This window comes from Oncorhynchus tshawytscha, unplaced genomic scaffold, assembly GCF_018296145.1.
Source record: "Oncorhynchus tshawytscha isolate Ot180627B unplaced genomic scaffold, Otsh_v2.0 Un_contig_253_pilon_pilon, whole genome shotgun sequence".
Classification (NCBI taxonomy): domain Eukaryota; kingdom Metazoa; phylum Chordata; class Actinopteri; order Salmoniformes; family Salmonidae; genus Oncorhynchus; species Oncorhynchus tshawytscha.
The window spans coordinates 17,501-40,891 of record NW_024608667.1 but is presented as its reverse complement, the minus strand read 5'-3'; the positions used below and the strand labels follow the sequence as shown (position 1 = coordinate 40,891).

At 46.8% G+C, this 23,391-nt stretch overlaps 1 protein-coding gene across 1 annotated transcript in view; it reads left to right on the top strand.

Annotated features, from left to right (window-relative positions):
• The window catches only part of LOC121843707 (dedicator of cytokinesis protein 1-like), a gene marked incomplete at its 3' end in the record, with an annotated part of 50,625 nt that overhangs the window by 16,276 nt on the left and 10,958 nt on the right, over positions 1 to 23,391 (top strand). Inside the window, 1 exon segment of the mRNA XM_042313488.1 lies at positions 5,244 to 5,350. Within this exon segment, the coding sequence (XP_042169422.1) occupies positions 5,244 to 5,350 (107 nt within the window).

Sequence of the window (23,391 nt, the reverse complement as noted above, 5' to 3'; positions counted from 1 at the left end):
GTCCCAGGAGGCCTGACCCTAACTGGGCTCAGGGGCTGTCCCAGGAGGCCTGACCCTAACTGGGCTCAGGGGCTGTCCCAGGAGGCCTGACCCTAACTGGGCTCAGGGGCTGTCCCAGGAGGCCTGACCCTAACTGGGCTGTCCCAGGAGGCCTGACCCTAACTGGGCTGTCCCAGGAGGCCTGACCCTAACTGGGCTGTCCCAGGAGGCCTGACCCTAACTGGGCTGTCCCAGGAGGCCTGACCCTAACTGGGCTCTCCCAGGAGGCCTGACCCTAACTGGGCTCAGGGGCTGTCCCAGGAGGCCTGACCCTAACTGGGCTCAGGGGCTGTCCCAGGAGGCCTGACCCTAACTGGGCTCAGGGGCTGTCCCAGGAGGCCTGACCCTAACTGGGCTCAGGGGCGGTCCTCTGATTTAGTTCAAATCAAAAGGGAATTGTGTTTTTCTTCATTAAACAGTCCAACATCATATTACACATTTATACAAACAGTATCATAGTCACTCATTCATCCTATACAACAATTAGTAAACCTCATATCTGAGACTATTATATAAACAGTGTTATGGTAATGTGGCCACACCGTCCCCCATGAGCTTCCCCAAGTTGTGACAAACGGACCAGTTCGTAGGATTCTTCACCCATCTTTTATACTTTCTCCGGAACATGAAATTTGTTCGGACCTCAAGTTCTGTGAGGTGGAAGGATTTCCTTTGTTCTCCATGAAAAACTACTCTCTGTCCATGAGGTCTTCTCAGGAATTTACGACCTCTGACCACAGCAGCCTAGTTAAAGGAGGCAGGGAGAGGGGGATGGGATTGCTATACCCAAAGAGGCCAATGTCATGACACCTCCCTCCCTCCTCTCCTCCCTTCCTTCTCTTCTGCCCTCCTCTCCTCCCTTCCTCCTCTTCTATCCTCCCTCCCTCCTCTTCTATCCTCCTCTCCTCCCTCCCTCATCTTCTACCCTCCCTCCCTCCCTCCCTCCCTCCCTCCCTCCCTCCCTCCCTCCCTCCCTCCCTCCCCCTCCCTCCCTCCCTCCCTCCCTCCTCTTCTAACCTTCTAGGGGATGGGATTGCTATACCAAAAGAGGCCAATGTCATGACACCTCCCTCCCTCCCTCCCTCCCTCCCACCCACCCTCCTACCCTCCCTCCTACCCTCCTACCTCCCTCCTACCCTACCTCCCTCCCTCCCTCCCTCCTCTTCTACCCTTCTAGGGGATGGGATTGCTATACCCAAAGAGGCCAATGTCATGACACCTCCCTCCCTCCTCTTCTCCTCCCTTCCTTCTCTTCTATCCTCCTCCCTCCTCTTCTATCCTCCTCTCCTCCCTCCCTCATCTTCTACCCTCCCTCCCTCCCTCCCACCTCCCTCCCTCCCTCCCTCCCTCCCTCCCTCCCTCCCTCCCTCCCTCCCTCCCTCCCTCCCTCCCTCCCTCCCTCCCTCCCTCCCTCCCTCCCTCCCTCCCTCTTCTCCCTCCCTCCCTCCCTCTTCTCCCTCCCTCCCTCCCTCCTCTTCTATCCTCCTCCCTCATCTTCTCCCTCCCTCCCTCCTCCTCTTCTGCCCTCCTCTCCTCCCTCCCTCCTATCCTCCTCCCTCCTCTTCTATCCTCCTCCCTCCCTCCCTCCCTCCCTCCCTCCCTCCCTCCCTCCCTCCCTCCCTCCCTCCCTCCCTCCTCCCTCCCTCCCTCCCTCCCTCCCTCCCTCCCTCCCTCCTTCCTTTTCTACCCTCCCTCCTTCCTTTTCTACCCTCCCTCTCTCCTTTTCTACCCTCCCTCCTCTCCTTTTCTACACTCCCTCCTTTTCTACCCTCCCTCTCTCATTTTCTACCCTCCCTCTCTCCTTTTCTACACTCCCTCCCTCTCTCATTTTCTACCCTCCCTCTCTCCTTTTCTACACTCCCTCCCTCCCTCCCTCCCTCCCCTCCCTCCCTCCCTCCCTCCCTCCCTCCCTCCCTCCCTCCCTCCCTCCCTCCCCTCCCTCCCTCCCTCCCTCCCTCCCTCCCTCCCTCCCTCCCTCCCTCCCTCCCTCCTCTCTCTTCTTCCTTCCTCCCTCCCTCCATTCTCTTCTTCCCTCCCTCCTCTCCATCCTCTTCTATCCTCCCTCCCCTCCCTCCCTCCCTCCCTCCCTCCCTCCCTCCCTCCCTCCCTCCATTCTCTTCTTCTCTCCATTCTCTTCTTCCCTCCCTCCTCTCCATCCTCTTCTATCCTCCCTCCCTCCCTCCCTCCCTCCCTCCCTACCTCCCTCCCTCCCTCCCTCCCTCCCTCCATTCTCTTCTTCCCTCCCTCCCTCCCCCTCCATTCTCTTCTTCCCTCCCTCCCTCCCTCCCTCCCTCCCTCCCTCCCTCCCTCCCTCCCTCCCTCCCTCCCTCCCTCCCTCCCTCCCTCTCTTCTTCCCTCCCTCCCTCCCTCCCTCCCTCCCTCCCTCCCTCCCTCCCTCCATCCTTCTTCCCTCCCTCCTCCCTCCCTCCCTCCCTCCATTCTCTTCTTCCCTCCCTCCCTCTCCATCCTCTTCTCTCCTCCCTCCCTCCCTCCCTCTCCATCCTCTTCTCCCCTGGTCTCCTCCCCCCCCCCCCACCCTCTCTCCTCCCTCCCCCTCCCTCTCTCCTCCCTCCTCTCCATCCTCTTCTCCCCTGGTCTCCTCCCCCCTCAATCTCTCTCCTCCCTCCTCTCCATCCTCTTCTCCCCTGGTCTCCTGTTCCCCACGGTGTCCAGTGTTAAAGCCAGAAAACACCTGAATACAAAGTTCAAACAGTGTCATTTTCCCCACCTGCTGTGTCCCTGGCTTCTTTTCTAATCACAGATTACAGTGTTCAGCTGGCCTTTCTGTGTAGCTGTGCTCTCTACTTTCCACCCAGCTCCCGTTTCCTGTTTCCTGACAGCGCCGGCAGGGCAAAGCTGATCTATCAGAGCCGAAGGAAAGGAAGGTGGAGGGCCAAGCTTTCTGCTTTTCTTCCGCACCGACAGAAGAGCAGGGGATTAGTTGCTCCAGTTGTCAACACAAACCTGGCTGAGGAGAAGAGAGGGATGAATTGAGGCCACGCTGAGAATGTTTCATCCCTTGCCAAACACTTGCCTCCAACGGGGCAGCAAGCAGAACCTCAGTACTCGTCCTCTAGCGAAGGAGACACCCCCTCATCCCTCATCCCATGAATGTGTTTTCCTCAAGAGAACATTTTCCTCAAGGGATATATTGCATATAAAATATGGTCAATTCAATGTCCATGTTGCTAAAATGATGTAGTTGTGTAATGTTGTGTAATACCCATGTAGTTAACAGGATGTAGTTCTATGTAATACCCATGTTGTTAACAGGATGTAGTTGTGTTCTATGTAATACCCATGTGGTTAACAGGATGTAGTTCCATGTAATACCCATGTTGTTAACAGGATGTAGTTCTATCTAATACCCGTGGGTTAGTCATGTCAGTATACTGTAGTCACACACATACAACATGGGTTGAAGGCTGTATACAGGGAACTGTTGGTAGCCTGTAACAGTCTCTGTCATGTTCAACAACTCTGTTGCTCACTCACTATGACACAACAGCTAAATAGTTTACATTCCACCTAACTGGACCAACTACCTGGAACTCAGGCTGACACCAACTACCTGGAACTAAGGCTGACACCAACTACCTGGAACTAAGGCTGACACCAACTACCTGGAACTCAGGCTGACACCAACAACCTGGAACTCAGGCTGACACCAACTACCTGGAACTCAGGCTGACGCCAACTACCTGGAACTCAGGCTGACGCCAACTACCTGGAACTCAGGCTGACGCCAACTACCTGGAACTCAGGCTGACACCAACTACCTGGAACTCAGGCTGACACCAACTACCTGGTACTAAGGCTGACGCCAACTACCTGGAACTAAGGCTGACGCCAACTACCTGGAACTAAGGCTGACGCCAACTACCTGGAACTAAGGCTGACGCCAACTACCTGGTACTAAGGCTGACGCCAACTACCTGGTACTAAGGCTGACGCCAACTACCTGGAACTAAGGCTGACGCCAACTACCTGGAACTAAGGCTGACGCCAACTACCTGGAACTAAGGCTGACGCCAACTACCTGGAACTAAGGCTGACGCCAACTACCTGGAACTAAGGCTGACGCCAACTACCTGGAACTAAGGCTGACGCCAACTACCTGGAACTCAGGCTGACGCCAACTACCTGGTCCTAAGGCTGACGCCAACTACCTGGTCCTAAGGCTGACGCCAACTACCTGGTCCTCAGGCTGACGCCAACTACCTGGTACTAAGGCTGACGCCAACTACCTGGTACTAAGGCTGACGCCAACTACCTGGTACTAAGGCTGACGCCAACTACCTGGTACTAAGGCTGACGCCAACTACCTGGAACTAAGGCTGACGCCAACTACCTGGAACTAAGGCTGACGCCAACTACCTGGAACTAAGGCTGACGCCAACTACCTGGAACTCAGGCTGACGCCAACTACCTGGAACTAAGGCTGACGCCAACTACCTGGAACTAAGGCTGACGCCAACTACCTGGAACTAAGGCTGACGCCAACTACCTGGAACTAAGGCTGACGCCAACTACCTGGAACTAAGGCTGACGCCAACTACCTGGAACTCAGGCTGACACCAACTACCTGGAACTCAGGCTGACGCCAACTACCTGGTACTAAGGCTGACGCCAACTACCTGGAACTAAGGCTGACGCCAACTACCTGGTACTAAGGCTGACGCCAACTACCTGGAACTAAGGCTGACGCCAACTACCTGGAACTAAGGCTGACGCCAACTACCTGGAACTAAGGCTGACGCCAACTCAGTAGAGACGTCACCATCTGACATGGACATTGGATTCAATGAATGACTACAGCCTCTGAGCTAATAAAACTATGCTCCTATCGGACGTTTCTGTTGTTTTGTTTGTTTTTGCAGTAAACTGTTCAGAGTTCTTTCTGTTTGTCTTTACAGTAAACTGTTCAGAGTTCTTTCTGTTTGTCTTTACAGTAAACTGTTCAGTTCATTCTGTTTGTCTTTACAGTAAACTGTTCAGAGTTCTTTCTGTTTGTCTTTACAGTAAACTGTTCAGAGTTCATTCTGTTTGTCTTTACAGTAAACTGTTCACAGAGTTCTTTCTGTTTGTCTTTACAGTAAACTGTTCAGAGTTCTTTCTGTTTGTCTTTACAGTAAACTGTTCAGAGTTCATTCTGTTTGTCTTTACAGTAAACTGTTCAGAGTTCTTTCTGTTTGTCTTTACAGTAAACTGTTCACAGAGTTCATTCTGAAGGTTCCTCTGGGTCGTCTGGTCAAACAGAAGCTAAACTGCCTCATCGACATCGTCCACAGTGATCTCTTCACACAGCATGGTAAGAACTACACTACTCAGCACCATCTCTGCCAGCCCTACACACAGAGCCCCAAACAGCCCTACACACAGAGCGCCAAACAGCCCTACACACAGAGCGCCAAACAGCCCTACACACAGAGTGCCAAACAGCCCTACACACAGAGCCCCAAACAGCCCTACACACAGAGCCCCAAACAGCCCTACACACAGAGCCCCAAACAGCCCTACACACAGAGCCCCAAACAGCCCTACACACATAGCGCCAAACAGCCCCACACACAGAGCGCCAAACAGCCCCACACACAGAGCGCCAAACAGCCCTACACACAGAGCGCCAAACAGCCCCACACACAGAGCCCCAAACAGCCCTACACACAGAGCGCCAAACAGCCCTACACACAGAGCGCCAAACAGCCCTACACACAGAGCGCCAAACAGCCCTACACACAGAGCCCAAACAGCCCTACACACAGACCCCAAACAGCCCCACACACAGTGCCAAACAGCCCCATGTCACACAGAGCGCCAAACAGCCCTGTGTCACACAGAGCGCCAAACAGCCCTACTACACAGAGCGATAGTCTCAAACAGCCCCCCCCCCCAGAGCGCCAAACAGCCCTACACACAGAGCGCCAAACAGCCCCACACACAGAGCGCCAAACAGCCCCACACACAGAGCGCCAAACAGCCCTACACACAGAGCGCCAAACAGCCCCACACACAGAGTGCCAAACAGCCCCACACACAGAGCGCCAAACAGCCCCACACACAGAGCGCCAAACAGCCCTACACACAGAGCGCCAAACAGCCCCACACACAGAGCGCCAAACAGCCCTACACACAGAGCGCCAAACAGCCCCCTTCGCACAGCGAGCAAACAGCCCCACGCACAGTCTCTTCCCCCTCAGCCCCACGCACAGAGCTCCAAACAGCCAAGCTCTGCACGCTGAAGCCTCGACCTTGAAGCTCTGCACAACCAAGCCCCTCTCTCGCCTTCCCCCACACACGATGAAACCCCAACAGCCCGTCTCCAGTGTGCCGTGTTAAGGTGTAACAGGGTTATGTCAGGGTGGTGCTACAGTCAGTCCTGTTGTCTCTGTGTCAGAGAAGACCCCACCACACTAATCCATCTTATCTATTCTAGATCATTCTGTCAGCTTGATAGTCTCTCTCCTTATCATCCTTTCTCCCCCCTCCTTCTCTCTCTCCGTATCTCTCTTCCCCCTCCTTCTCTCTCTCCGTATCTCTCTTCCCCCCCCCCTCTCCTTCTCTCTCTGTCTCTTCCCCCGCCCTCTCCTTCTCTCTCTCCGTCTCTTCCCCCCCCCCTCTCTCTTCTCTCTCTCCTCTCCGTCTCTTCCCCCCCCTCTCCTCCTCTCTCTCGTCTCTTCCCCCTCCTCTTCTCTCTCCGTCTCTTCCCCCATCTCCTTCTCTCTCTCTCTCTGTCTCTTCCCCCTCTCCTTCTCTCTCTCCGTCTCTTCCCCCCTCTCCTTCTCTCTCTCCGTCTCTTCCCCCTCTCTCTTCTCTCTCTCCGTCTCTTCCCCCTCTCCTTCTCTCTCTCTGTCTCTTCCCCCTCTCCTTCTCTCTCTCCGTCTCTTCCCCCTCTCCTTCTCTCTCTCCGTCTCTTCCCCCTCTCTCCGTCTCTTCCCCCCTCTCTCTCTCCGTCTCTTCCCCCTCTCCTTCTCTCTCTCCGTCTCTTCCCCCTCTCCTTCTCTCTCTCCGTCTCTTCCCCCTCTCCTTCTCTCTCTCTTCCCCCCTCTCTTCCCCCTCTCTCCTTCTCTCCCCCTCTCTTCTCCCTCCATCTCCTTCCCCTCTCCTTCTCTCTCTCCGTCTCTTCCCCCTCTCCTTCTCTCTCTCTCCGTCTCTTCCCCCTCTCCTTCTCTCTCCGTCTCTTCCCCCTCCTCTCCTTCTCTCTCTCTCCCCCCTCTCTTCCCCCTCTCCTTCTCTCTCTCTCCGTCTCTTCCCCCTCTCCTTCTCTCTCTCCGTCTCTTCCGCCCCTCCTTTCTCTCTCTCCGTCTCTTCCCCCTCTCCTTCTCTCTCCGTCTCTTCCCCCTCTCCTTCTCTCTCTCTCCGTCTCTTCCCCCTCTCCTTCTCTCTCTCTCTCTCTTCCCCCTCCCCCTCTCTCTCTCTCTCCTCTCTTCCCCCTCTCCTTCTCTCTCTCTGTCTCTTCCCCCTCTCCTTCTCTCTCTCTGTCTCTTCCCCCCTTCCCCCCTCTGTCAGCCACCATGTGTCAGTTGAACATGGCAGGTAGTTGAGGATGGTGTCTGTGTAGTTCTGTAATGTACCATGTCAGGCTGCTCTGTGTTAGAGGGGAGGATTTAAACCTTCCTGCCAAGCAGCCCTGAAGGTAATGGATGTTGACCAGAGAGGCTGGTCCTCCATACAGCCTACTGTGGCACACGCTAGCCCTGCGTTAGTGTCTGTGTGTGGGGTTAGTGTCTGTGTGTGGGGTTAGTGTCTGTGTGTGGGGTTAGTGTCTGTGTGTGGGGTTAGTGTCTGTGTGTGGGGTTAGTGTCTGTGTGTGGGGTTAGTGTCTGTGTGTGGGGTTAGCCCAATACACACACAGCCCAATACACACACACAGCCCAATACACACACAGCCCAATACACACACAGCCCAATACACGTTAGATGGATGAGGACAGACACACTGACTGGTCTAATGTAGATGGATGAGGACAGACACTGACTGGTCTAATATAGATGGATGAGGACAGACACACTGACTGGTCTAATGTAGATTGATGAGGACAGACCCACTGACTGGTCTAATGTAGATGGATGAGGACAGACACTGACTGGTCTAATGTAGATGGATGAGGATAGACACACTGACTGGTCTAATGTAGATGGATGAGGATAGACACACTGACTGGTCTAATGTAGATGGATGAGGACAGACACTGACTGGTCTAATGTAGATGGATGAGGATAGACACACTGACTGGTCTAATGTAGATGGATGAGGATAGACACACTGACTGGTCTAATGTAGATGGATGAGGACAGACACTGACTGGTCTAATGTAGATGGATGAGGACAGACACACTGACTGGTCTAATGTAGATGGATGAGGACAGACACACTGACTGGTCTAATGTAGATGGATGAGGACAGACACACTGACTGGTCTAATGGAGATGGATGAGGATAGACACACTGACTGGTCTAATGTAGATGGATGAGGACAGACACACTGACTGGTCTAATGTAGATGGATGAGGATAGACACACTGACTGGTCTAATGTAGATGGATGAGGACAGACACACTGACTGGTCTAATGTAGATGGATGAGGACAGACACACTGACTGGTCTAATGTAGATGGATGAGGACAGACACACTGACTGGTCTAATGTAGATGGATGAGGATAGACACACTGACTGGTCTAATGTAGATGGATGAGGATAGACACACTGACTGGTCTAATGTAGATGGATGAGGACAGACACACTGACTGGTCTAATGTAGATGGATGAGGACAGACACACTGACTGGTCTAATGTAGATGGATGAGGACAGACACACTGACTGGTCTAATGTAGATGGATGAGGACAGACACACTGACTGGTCTAATGTAGATGGATGAGGACAGACACACTGACTGGTCTAATGTAGATGGATGAGGATAGACACACTACTGGTCTAATGTAGATGGATGAGGACAGACACTGACTGGTCTAATGTAGATGGATGAGGATAGACACACTGACTGGTCTAATGTAGATGGATGAGGACAGACACACTGACTGGTCTAATGTAGATGGATGAGGATAGACACACTACTGGTCTAATGTAGATGGATGAGGACAGACACTGACTGGTCTAATGTAGATGGATGAGGACAGACACACTGACTGGTCTAATGTAGATGGATGAGGACAGACACACTGACTGGTCTAATGTAGATGGATGAGGACAGACACACTGACTGGTCTAATGTAGATGGATGAGGACAGACACACTGACTGGTCTAATGTAGATGGATGAGGACAGACACACTGACTGGTCTAATGTAGATGGATGAGGACAGACACACTGACTGGTCTAATGTAGATGGATGAGGACAGACACACTGACTGGTCTAATGTAGATGGATGAGGACAGACACACTGACTGGTCTAATGTAGATGGATGAGGACAGACACACTGACTGGTCTAATGTAGATGGATGAGGACAGACACACTGACTGGTCTAATGTAGATGGATGAGGACAGACCCACTGACTGGTCTAATGTAGATGGATGAGGACAGACACACTGACTGGTCTAATGTAGATGGATGAGGACAGACCCACTGACTGGTCTAATGTAGATGGATGAGGACAGACCCACTGACTGGTCTAATGTAGATGGATGAGGACAGACCCACTGACTGGTCTAATGTAGATGGATGAGGACAGACACTGACTGGTCTAATGTAGATGGATGAGGATAGACACACTGACTGGTCTAATGTAGATGGATGAGGACAGACACACTGACTGGTCTAATGTAGATGGATGAGGACAGACACACTGACTGGTCTAATGTAGATGGATGAGGACAGACACACTGACTGGTCTAATGTAGATGGATGAGGACAGACACACTGACTGGTCTAATGTAGATGGATGAGGACAGACCCACTGACTGGTCTAATGTAGATGGATGAGGACAGACACACTGACTGGTCTAATGTAGATGGATGAGGACAGACACACTGACTGGTCTAATGTAGATGGATGAGGACAGACACACTGACTGGTCTAATGTAGATGGATGAGGACAGACCCACTGACTGGTCTAATGTAGATGGATGAGGACAGACACACTGACTGGTCTAATGTAGATGGATGAGGACAGACCCACTGACTGGTCTAATGTAGATGGATGAGGACAGACCCACTGACTGGTCTAATGTAGATGGATGAGGGAAACAACTGCCAGTTCTTTCTATGGGAACTCTCTCTTTGTGCTTTCTACTGACCTCTAAACCAATTAGAAATGACAGGAAATGACACCATGAAACAGGCCTCCAGCTTCGACTCCAGATGGGAGAGCCGACTTGGTTTCCAATGGATACACAACAACACATCTAGGATTGTCAGGTTTATTCCCCCATTATAACCCTGTTCCCCCATTTGAACCCTGTTCCCCATTATAAACCTATTCCCCATTAAAACCCCTCATCTAGGAGTATCAGGATTATTCCCCCATTATAACCCTGTTCCCCCATTTGAACCCTGTTCCCCCATTATAAACCTATTCCCCATTACAACCCTACATCTAGGAGTATCAGGATTATTCCCCCATTACAACCCTACATCTAGGAGTATCAGGATTATTCCCCCATTATAACCCTACATCTAGGAGTATCAGGATTATTCCCCCATTATAACCCTGTTCCCCCATTATAACCCTGTTCCCCATTATCAACCTATTCCCCCATTATAACCCTACATCTAGGAGTATCATGATTATTCCCCCATTATAACCCTGTTCCCCATTTGAACCCTGTTCCCCATTATCAACCTATTCCCCCATTACAACCCTACATCTAGGAGTATCAGGATTTTTCCCCCATTACAACCCTACATCTAGGAGTATCAGGATTATTCCCCCATTATAACCCTACATCTAGGAGTATCAGGATTATTCCCCCATTATAACCGTTCCCCCATTATAACCCTGTTCCCCATTATAAACCTATTCCCCCATTATAACCCTACATCTAGGAGTATCAGGTTTATTCCCCCATTATAACCCTACATCTAGGAGTGTCAGGTTTATTCCCCATTATAACCCTACATCTAGGAGTATCAGGTTTATTCCCCATTATAACCCTACATCTAGGAGTGTCAGGTTTATTCCCCCATTATAACCCTACATCTAGGAGTATCAGGATTATTCCCCCATTATAACCGTTCCCCATTATAACCCTTTTCCCCATTATAACCCTACATCTAGGAGTATCAGGTTTATTCCCCCATTATAACCCTACATCTACGAGTATCAGGTTTATTCCCCATTATAACCCTACATCTAGGATTATTTATTCCCCCATTATAACCCTACATCTAGGAGTATCAGGATTATTCCCCCATTATAACCCTACATCTAGGAGTATCAGGATTTATTCCCCATTATAACCCTACATCTAGGAGTATCAGGTTTATTCCCCATTATAACCCTACATCTAGGAGTATCAGGTTTATTCCTACATTATAACCCTGTTCCCCCATTTGAACCCTGTTCCCCCATTATAAACCTATTCCTCCATTATAACCCTACATCTAGGAGTATCAGGATTATTCCCCCATTATAACCCCCCCCATTATAACCCTATTCCCCATTATAACCCTACATCTAGGAGTATCAGGTTTATTCCCCCATTATAACCCTACATCTAGGAGTATCAGGTTTATTCCTCCATTATAACCCTACATCTAGGAGTATCAGGATTATTCCCCATTATAACCCTGTTCCCCATTTGAACCCTGTTCCCCATTATAAACCTATTCCTCCATTATAACCCTACATCTAGGAGTATCAGGATTATTCCCCCATTATAACCGTTCCCCATTATAACCCTATTCCCCTTTATAACCCTACATCTAGGAGTATCAGGTTTATTCCCCATTATAACCCTACATCTAGGAGTATCAGGATTATTCCCCATTATAACCCTATATCTAGGAGTATCAGGTTTATTCCCCCATTATAACCCTACATCTAGGAGTATCAGGTTTATTCCCCCATTATAACCCTGTTCCCCCATTTGAACCCTGTTCCCCATTATAACCCTACATCTAGGAGTATCAGGTTTATTCCCCATTATAACCCTACATCTAGGAGTATCAGGATTATTTTAGTACCAGATAAAACCCTGTTCCCCCATTATAACCCTATTCCCCCATTATAACCCTATTCCCCATTATAACCCTATTCCCCCATTATAACCTTATTCCCCATTATAACCCCATTATAACCCTATTCCCCCATTATAACTCTGTTATAACCCTATACCCTTTTCCCCATTATAAACCTATTCCCCCATTTTTCTCTGTTACTACCCCATTATAACCCTGTTCCCCCATTAGAACCCAGTTATATCGCTATTCCCCTATTATCACTCTGTTATAACCCATTATAACTGTTATAACCCCATGTCCCTATTATCACTCTGTTATAACCCCACGTCCCTATTATCACTCTGTTATAACCCCATGTCCCTATTATAACCCCATGTCCCTATTATAACCCCATGTCCCTATTATAAACCCATGTCCCTATTATAAACCCATGTCCCTATTATAAACCCATGTCCCTATTATAAACCCATGTCCCTATTATAAACCCATGTCCCTATTATAAACCCATGTCCCTATTATAAACCCTATTATAAACCCATGTCCCTATTATAAACCCTACTATAAACCCATGTCCCTATTATAAACCCACGTCCCTATTCTAAACCCTATTATAAACCCACATCCCTATTATAAACCCACGTCCCTATTCTAAACCCTATTATAAACCCACGTCCCTATTATATCCCCACGTCCCTATTATAAAACCCACATCCCTATTATAAAACCCACGTCCCTATTATAAAACCCACGTCCCTATTATAAAACCCACGTCCCTATTATAAAACCCACGTCCCTATTATAAAACCCACGTCCCTATTATAAAACCCACGTCCCTATTATAAAACCCACGTCCCTATTATAAACCCTCTAGCCTAATATGGGCCAACCCTCTAGTCTAATATGGGCCAACCCTCTAGTCTAATATGGACCAACCCTATAGTCTATGGGCCAACCCTCTAGTCTAATATGGGCCAACCCTCTAGTCTAATATGGGCCAACCCTCTAGTCTAATATGGGCCAACCCTCTAGTCTAATATGGGCCAACCCTCTAGTCTAATATGGACCAACTATCTAGTCTAATATGGACCAACCCTCTAGTCTAATGTCAGCCAACCCTCTAGTCTAATATTGGCCAACCCCCTAGTTTAATATGGGCCAACCCCCTAGTCTAATATGGGCCAACTCTCTAGTCTAATATATTAAACCGTCTAGTCTAATATGTGCCAACCCTCTGGTCTAATATGTGCCAACCCTCTATTCTAATATGGACCAACCCTCTGGTCTACTATGTGCCAACCCTCTAGACTAATATATTAAACCCTAGTGAATATGGACCAACCCTCTAGTCTAATATGGACCAACCCTCTGGTCTAGTATGGGCCAACCCTCTAGTCTAATATATTAAACCCTAGTGAATATGGGCCAACCCTCTGGTCTAGTATGGCCAACCCTCTAGTCTAATATGGGCCAACCCTCTAGTCTAATATGGGCCAACCCTCTAGTCTAATATGGACCAACCCTCTAGTCTAATATGGGCCAACCCTCTAGTCTAATATGGGCCAACCCTCTAGTCTAATATGGGCCAACTCTCTAGTCTAATATGGACCAACCCTCTAGTCTAATATATTAAACCCTAGTGAATATGGACCAACCCTCTGGTCTAGTATGGGCCAACCCTCTAGTCTAATATATTAAACCCTAGTGAATATGGACCAACCCTCTGATCTAATATGGGCCAACCCTCTAGTCTAATATGGGCCAACCCTCTAGTTTAATATGGGCCAACCCTCTAGTCTAATATGGGCCAACCCTCTAGTCTAATATGGGCCAACCCTCTAGTCTAATATGGGCCAACCCTCTAGTCTAATATGGACCAAACATCTAGTCTAATATGGGCCAACCCTCTAGTCTAATATGGGCCAACCCTCTAGTCTAATATGGGCCAACCCTCTAGTCTAATATGGACCAACCCTCTAGTCTAATATATTAAACCCTAGTGAATATGGACCAACCCTCTGGTCTAGTATGGGCCAACCCTCTAGTCTAATATATTAAACCCTAGTGAATATGGACCAACCCTCTGGTCTAATATGGGCCAACCCTCTAGTCTAATATGGACCAACCCTCTAGTCTAGTATATTAAACCTAGTGAATATAGACCAACCCTCTGGTCTAGTATGTGCCAACCCTCTAGTCTAATATGTGCCAACCCTCTAGTCTAATATGGGCCAACCCTCTAGTCTCATATGGGCCAACCCTCTAGTCTAATATGGGCCAACCCTCTAGTCTAATATGGGCCAACCCTCTAGTCTAATATGGGCCAACCCTCTAGTCTAATATGGGACAACCCTCTAGTCTAATATGGGCCAACCCTCTAGTCTAATATGGGCCAACCCTCTAGTCTAATATGGGACCAACCCTCTAGTCTAATATGGGACAACCCTCTAGTCTAATATGGGACAACCCTCTAGTCTAATATGGGCCAACCCTCTAGTCTAATATGGGCCAACCCTCTAGTCTCATATGGGCCAACCCTCTAGTCTAATATGGGCCAACCCTCTAGTCTAATATGGACCAAACGTCTAGTCTAATATGGGCCAACCCTCTAGTCTAATATGGGCCAACCCTCTAGTCTAATATCGGCCAACCCTCTAGTCTAATATCGGCCAACCCTCTAGTCTAATATGGACCAACCCTCTAGTCTAATATATTAAACCCTAGTGAATATGGACCAACCCTCTGGTCTAATATGGGCCAACCCTCTAGTCTAATATGGACCAACCCTCTAGTCTAGTATATTAAACCCTAGTGAATATAGACCAACCCTCTGGTCTAGTATGTGCCAACCCTCTAGTCTAATATGTGCCAACCCTCTAGTCTAATATGTGCCAACCCTCTAGTCTAATATGGGCCAACCCTCTAGTCTCATATGGGCCAACCCTCTAGTCTAATATGGGTCAACCCTCTAGTCTAATATGGGCCAACCCTCTAGTCTAATATGGGCCAACCCTCTAGTCTAATATGGGCCAACCCTCTAGTCTAATATGGACCAACCCTCTAGTCTAATATGGGCCAACCCTCTAGTCTCATATGGGCCAACCCTCTAGTCTAATATGGGCCAACCCCTAGTCTAATATTGGCCAACCCCTAGTTTAATATGGGCCAACCCCTAGTCTAATATGGGCCAACTCTCTAGTCTAATATATTAAACCGTCTAGTCTAATATCAGCCAACCCTCTGGTCTAATATGTGCCAACCCTCTATTCTAATATGGACCAACCCTCTGGTCTACTATGCGCCAACCCTCTAGACTAATATATTAAACCCTAGTGAATATGGACCAACCCTCTAGTCTAATATGGACCAACCCTCTGGTCTAGTATGGGCCAACCCTCTAGTCTAATATATTAAACCCTAGTGAATATGGGCCAACCCTCTGGTCTAGTATGGGCCAACCCTCTAGTCTAATATGGGCCAACCCTCTAGTCTAATATGGGCCAACCCTCTAGTCTAATATGGACCAACCCTCTAGTCTAATATGGGCCAACCCTCTAGTCTAATATGGGCCAACCCTCTAGTCTAATATGGGCCAACCCTCGAGTCTAATATCGGCCAACTCTCTAGTCTAATATGGACCAACCCTCTAGTCTAATATATTAAACCCTAGTGAATATGGACCAACCCTCTGATCTAATATGGGCCAACCCTCTAGTCTAATATGGACCAACCCTCTAGTCTAATATGGGCCAACCCTCTAGTCTAATATGGGCCAACCCTCTAGTCTAATATGGGCCAACCCTCTAGTTTAATATGGGCCAACCCTCTAGTCTAATATGGGCCAACCCTCTAGTCTAATATGGACCAAACGTCTAGTCTAATATGGGCCAACCCTCTCGTCTAATATGGGCCAACCCTCTAGTCTAATATGGGCCAACCCTCTAGTCTAATATATTAAACCCTAGTGAATATGGACCAACCCTCTGGTCTAATATGGGCCAACCCTCTAGTCTAATATGGACCAACCCTCTAGTCTAGTATATTAAACCCTAGTGAATATAGACCAACCCTCTGGTCTAATATGTGCCAACCCTCTAGTCTAATATGGGCCAACCCTCTAGTCTAATATGGGCCAACCCTCTAGTCTAATATGGGCCAACCCTCTAGTCTAATATGGGCCAACCCTCTAGTCTAATATGGGCCAACCCTCTAGTCTAATATGGGCCAACCCTCTAGTCTAATATGGGCCAACCCTCTAGTCTAATATGGGCCAACCCTCTAGTCTCATATGGGCCAACCCTCTAGTCTCATATGGGCCAACCCTCTAGTCTAATATGGGCCAACCCTCTAGTCTAATATGGGCCAACCCTCTAGTCTAATATGGGCCAACCCTCTAGTCTAATATGGGCCAACCCTCTAGTCTAATATGGACCAACCCTCTAGTCTAATATATTAAACCCTAGTGAATATGGACCAACCCTCTGGTCTAATATGGGCCAACCCTCTAGTCTAGTATATTAAACCCTAGTGAATATAGACCAACCCTCTGGTCTAATATGTGCCAACCCTCTAGTCTCATATGGGCCAACCCCTAGTCTAATATTGGCCAACCCCTAGTTTAATATGGGCCAACCCCTAGTCTAATATGGGCCAACTCTCTAGTCTAATATATTAAACCGTCTAGTCTAATATCAGCCAACCCTCTGGTCTAATATGTGCCAACCCTCTATTCTAATATGGACCAACCCTCTGGTCTACTATGCGCCAACCCTCTAGACTAATATATTAAACCCTAGTGAATATGGACCAACCCTCTAGTCTAATATGGACCAACCCTCTGGTCTAGTATGGGCCAACCCTCTAGTCTAATATATTAAACCCTAGTGAATATGGGCCAACCCTCTGGTCTAGTATGGGCCAACCCTCTAGTCTAATATGGGCCAACCCTCTAGTCTAATATGGGCCAACCCTCTAGTCTAATATGGACCAACCCTCTAGTCTAATATGGGCCAACCCTCTAGTCTAATATGGGCCAACCCTCTAGTCTAATATGGGCCAACCCTCGAGTCTAATATCGGCCAACTCTCTAGTCTAATATGGACCAACCCTCTAGTCTAATATATTAAACCCTAGTGAATATGGACCAACCCTCTGATCTAATATGGGCCAACCCTCTAGTCTAATATGGACCAACCCTCTAGTCTAATATGGGCCAACCCTCTAGTCTAATATGGGCCAACCCTCTAGTCTAATATGGGCCAACCCTCTAGTTTAATATGGGCCAACCCTCTAGTCTAATATGGGCCAACCCTCTAGTCTAATATGGACCAAACGTCTAGTCTAATATGGGCCAACCCTCTCGTCTAATATGGGCCAACCCTCTAGTCTAATATGGGCCAACCCTCTAGTCTAATATATTAAACCCTAGTGAATATGGACCAACCCTCTGGTCTAATATGGGCCAACCCTCTAGTCTAATATGGACCAACCCTCTAGTCTAGTATATTAAACCCTAGTGAATATAGACCAACCCTCTGGTCTAATATGTGCCAACCCTCTAGTCTAATATGGGCCAACCCTCTAGTCTAATATGGGCCAACCCTCTAGTCTAATATGGGCCAACCCTCTAGTCTAATATGGGCCAACCCTCTAGTCTAATATGGGCCAACCCTCTAGTCTAATATGGGCCAACCCTCTAGTCTAATATGGGCCAACCCTCTAGTCTCATATGGGCCAACCCTCTAGTCTCATATGGGCCAACCCTCTAGTCTCATATGGGCCAACCCTCTAGTCTAATATGGGCCAACCCTCTAGTCTAATATGGGCCAACCCTCTAGTCTAATATGGGCCAACCCTCTAGTCTAATATGGGCCAACCCTCTAGTCTAATATGGACCAACCCTCTAGTCTAATATATTAAACCCTAGTGAATATGGACCAACCCTCTGGTCTAATATGGGCCAACCCTCTAGTCTAGTATATTAAACCCTAGTGAATATAGACCAACCCTCTGGTCTAATATGTGCCAACCCTCTAGTCTCATATGGGCCAACCCTCTAGTCTAATATGGGCCAACCCTCTAGTCTAATATGGGCCAACCCTCTAGTCTAATATGGGCCAACCCTCTAGTCTAATATGGACCAACCGTCTAGTCTAATATGGGCCAACCCTCTAGTCTAATATGGACCAACCCTCTGGTCTATTATGGGCCAACCCTCTAGTCTAATATATTAAACCCTAGTGAATATGGGCCAACCCTCTAGTCTAATATATTAAACCCTAGTGAATATGGACCAACCCTCTAGTCTAATATGGACCAACCCTCTGGTCTAGTATGGGCCAACCCTCTAGTCTAATATGGGCCAACCCTCTAGTCTAATATATTAAACCCTAGTGAATATGGGCCAACCCTCTGGTCTAGTATGGGCCAACTCTCTAGTCTAATATGGGCCAACCCTCTAGTCTAATATATTAAACCCTAGTGAATATGGGCCAACCCTCTAGTCTAATATGGACCAACCCTCTGGTCTAATATGGGCCAACCCTCTAGTCTAATATATTAAACCCTAGTGAATATGGACCAACCCTCTAGTCTAATATATTAAACCCTAGTGAATATGGACCAACCCTCTGGTCTAATATGGGCCAACCCTCTAGTCTAATATGGGCCAACCCTCTAGTCTAATATGGGCCAACCCTCTGGTCTAATATGGGCCAACCCTCTAGTCTAATATATTAAACCCTAGTGAATATGGGCCAACCCTCTAGTCTAATATATTAAACCCTAGTGAATATGGGCCAACCCTCTGGTCTAATATGGGCCAACCCTCTGGTCTAATATGGGCCAACCCTCTAGTCTAATATATTAAACCCTAGTGAATATGGACCAACCCTCTGGTCTAGTCTATTGAACCTTAGCCAGCCACTCCAACAATGTGGATGGCCTGTCATTTCTGAAGTGCTTCTGTGTTTTTATCCCACGCAAACAGATTACTTAGTGCTGTTCATCTAGCTGTGTGGGAGGACAAGAAAGCTTGTCTCTTGTTTGTGTGTGTGAGAGGGCGTTTGTGTGTGTGTGTGAGAGAGGGTGTGTGAGAGATGGTGAGTGTTTGTGTGTGTGTGTGAGTGAGAGGGTGAGTGTTTGTGTGTGAGAGAGGGTGAGTGTTTGTGTGTGAGAGAGGGTGAGTGTTTGTGTATGTTTCCCATGGAGAGGGTGAGTGTGTGTGTGTGTGTATGTTTCCCATGGAGAGGGGGAGGGAGGGCATTTCAGCACTGGAAAGATGAGGTATTAAACACTGTAGACAATGAGCCAGAGTCCCTCAGATTGGAGATTTGTTTTGGTGTTTCAGCATCAGCATGATTACTCAACGGTGTCCCCTAACAGCACACAGCTTAGCGTTCTGTCCCGTACACCACAGATGGCACCACAATGTCAATCAATCAAATGTATTTATAAAGACCTTTTATTTTTTACATCAGCTGATGTCACAAAGTGCTGTACAGAAATATATATATATAATATATAATATATATATATATATATAATATATAGAAACCCAGCCTAAAACCCCAAACAGCAAGCAATGCAGGTGTAGAAGCACGGTGGCTAGGAAAAACTCCCTAGAAAGGCCAAAACCTAGGAAGAAACCTAGAGGAACCAGGCTCTGAGGGGTGGCTAGTAGAGGAACCAGGCTCTGAGGGGTGGCCAGTAGAGGAACCAGGCTCTGAGGGGTGGCCAGTAGAGGAACCAGGCTCTGAGGGGTGGCCAGTAGAGGAACCAGGCTCTGAGGGGTGGCCAGTAGAGGAACCAGGCTCTGAGGGGTGGCCAGTAGAGGAACCAGGCTCTGAGGGGGGGGGTCTAACCGCTCTCCAATTCATAGACAGAGCTGTGGCTACAAGGACTGACCGTCCATGATTTCAATATTATAGTTTAACCATGTTTTGAGGCTGTACAGTGTTTGTTTACCACTATATTGGTTCCAAACAAATGAGTGAAACAAGCGGTTGATCTTCAAGGTGTTCCTGGTGGATCACCAAACATTTCTGGGGGAAAGACACACAGACTTGTGATCCTAATATTTAATTCATTCAGAAGCCCTGTTCTGTTGGTGGTGGGTGCACTTGATTCAGAGGCCCTGTTGGTGGTGGGTGCACTTGGTTCAGAAGCCCTGTTGGTGGTGGGTGCACTTGGTTCAGAAGCCCTGTTGGTGGTGGGTGCACTTGGTTCAGAAGCCCTGTTGCTGGTGGGTGCACTTGATTCAGAGGCCCCGTTGGTGGTGGGTGCACTTGGTTCAGAAGCCCTGTTGGTGGTGGGTGCACTTGGTTCAGAAGCCCTGTTGGTGGTGGGTGCACTTGATTCAGAGGCCCTGTTGGTGGTGGGTGCACTTGATTCAGATGCCCTGTTGGTGGTGGGTGCACTTGATTCAGAAGCCCTGTTGGTGGTGGGTGCACTTGGTTTGATGCTAATTCCTTTTAAAACCGCGACCAGAGAGAGACTGTCAACGACCACAGCAAACAGCTGCTTTTTAAAAATGTTTATGAGTGAGTTTATATATTCTGTCAACACTGTTTTTATTCAACACTTTTACAAACATAAAACACACTTCTCCCTACTTCCTGTCGCGTTGCAGTGAAATGAGTAGCCAAGTGCATCAAATAACTCTGCATTTTTGTTTTTATATCGAGGAATATTTCACTCTGCAAGTCATACAATAACTGATAATGTATTAGACCAGACATATAGTCAATATACTGTGATAATGTATTAGACCAGACATATAGTCAATAGGCTGTGATAATGTATTAGACCAGACATATAGTCAATAGGCTGTGATAATGTATTAGACCAGACATATAGTCAATATGATGTGATAATGTATTAGACCAGACATATAGTCAATAGGCTGTGATAATGTATTAGACCAGACATATAGTCAATGTATTAGACCAGACATATAGTCAATGTATTAGACCAGACATATAGTCAATAGGCTGTGATAATGTATTAGACCAGACATATAGTCAATATGATGTGATAATGTATTAGACCAGACATATAGTCAATAGGCTGTGATAATGTATTAGACCAGACATATAGTCAATATGATGTGATAATGTATTAGACCAGACATATAGTCAATGTATTAGACCAGACATATAGTCAATATGCTGTGATAATGTATTAGACCAGACATATAGTCAATATGCTGCGATAATGTATTAGACCAGACATATAGTCAATGTATTAGACCAGACATATAGTCAATATGCTGTGATAATGTATTAGACCAGACATATAGTCAATGTATTAGACCAGACATATAGTCAATATGCTGTGATAATGTATTAGACCAGACATATAGTCAATATGATGTGATAATGTCATATGCTGTGAGACCAGACATATAGTCAATATGTATTAGACCAGACATATAGTCAATATGCTGTGATAATGTATTAGACCAGACATATAGTCAATATGCTGTGATAATGTATTAGACCAGACATATAGTCAATGTATTAGACCAGACATATAGTCAATATGCTGTGATAATGTATTAGACCAGACATATAGTCAATATGCTGTGATAATGTATTAGACCAGACATATAGTCAATGTATTAGACCAGACATATAGTCAATATGCTGTGATAATGTATTAGACCAGACATATAGTCAATATGCTGTGATAATGTATTAGACCAGACATGTAGTCAATAGGCTGTGATAATGTATTAGACCAGACATATAGTCAATATGCTGTGATAATGTATTATGCCAGACATAGTCAATGTATTAGACCAGACATATAGTCAATAGGCCGTGATAATGTATTAGGCCAGACATATAGTCAATATGCTGTGATAATGTATTAGTCCAGACATATAGTCAATATGCTGTGATAATGTATTAGACCAGACATATAGTCAATGTATTAGACCAGACATATAGTCAATATGATGTGATAATGTATTAGACCAGACATATAGTCAATGTATTAGACCAGACATATAGTCAATATGCTGTGATAATGTATTAGACCAGACATATAGTCAATATGCTGCGATAATGTATTAGACCAGACATATAGTCAATGTATTAGACCAGACATATAGTCAATATGCTGTGATAATGTATTAGACCAGACATATAGTCAATGTATTAGACCAGACATATAGTCAATATGCTGTGATAATGTATTAGACCAGACATATAGTCAATATGATGTGATAATGTATTAGACCAGACATATAGTCAATGTATTAGACCAGACATATAGTCAATATGCTGTGATAATGTATTAGACCAGACATATAGTCAATATGCTGTGATAATGTATTAGACCAGACATATAGTCAATGTATTAGACCAGACATATAGTCAATATGCTGTGATAATGTATTAGACCAGACATATAGTCAATATGCTGTGATAATGTATTAGACCAGACATATAGTCAATGTATTAGACCAGACATATAGTCAATATGCTGTGATAATGTATTAGACCAGACATATAGTCAATATGCTGTGATAATGTATTAGACCAGACATGTAGTCAATAGGCTGTGATAATGTATTAGACCAGACATATAGTCAATATGCTGTGATAATGTATTATGCCAGACATAGTCAATGTATTAGACCAGACATATAGTCAATAGGCCGTGATAATGTATTAGGCCAGACATATAGTCAATATGCTGTGATAATGTATTAGTCCAGACATATAGTCAATATGCTGTGATAATGTATTAGACCAGACATATAGTCAATATGCTGTGATAATGTATTAGGCCATACATAGTCAATGTATTAGACCAGACATATAGTCAATAGGCTGTGATAATGTATTTGGCCAGACATATAGTCAATAGGCTGTGATAATGTATTAGGCCAGACATATAGTCAATATGCTGTGATAATGTATTAGACCAGACATGTAGTCAATATACTGTGATAATGTATTAGACCAGACATATAGTCAATATGCTGTGATAATGTATTAGGCCATACATAGTCAATGTATTAGACCAGACATATAGTCAATAGGCTGTGATAATGTATTTGGCCAGACATATAGTCAATAGGCTGTGATAATGTATTAGGCCAGACATATAGTCAATATGCTGTGATAATGTATTAGACCAGACATGTAGTCAATATACTGTGATAATGTGATAATGATAATGTCTTTTCTGACTGTGACT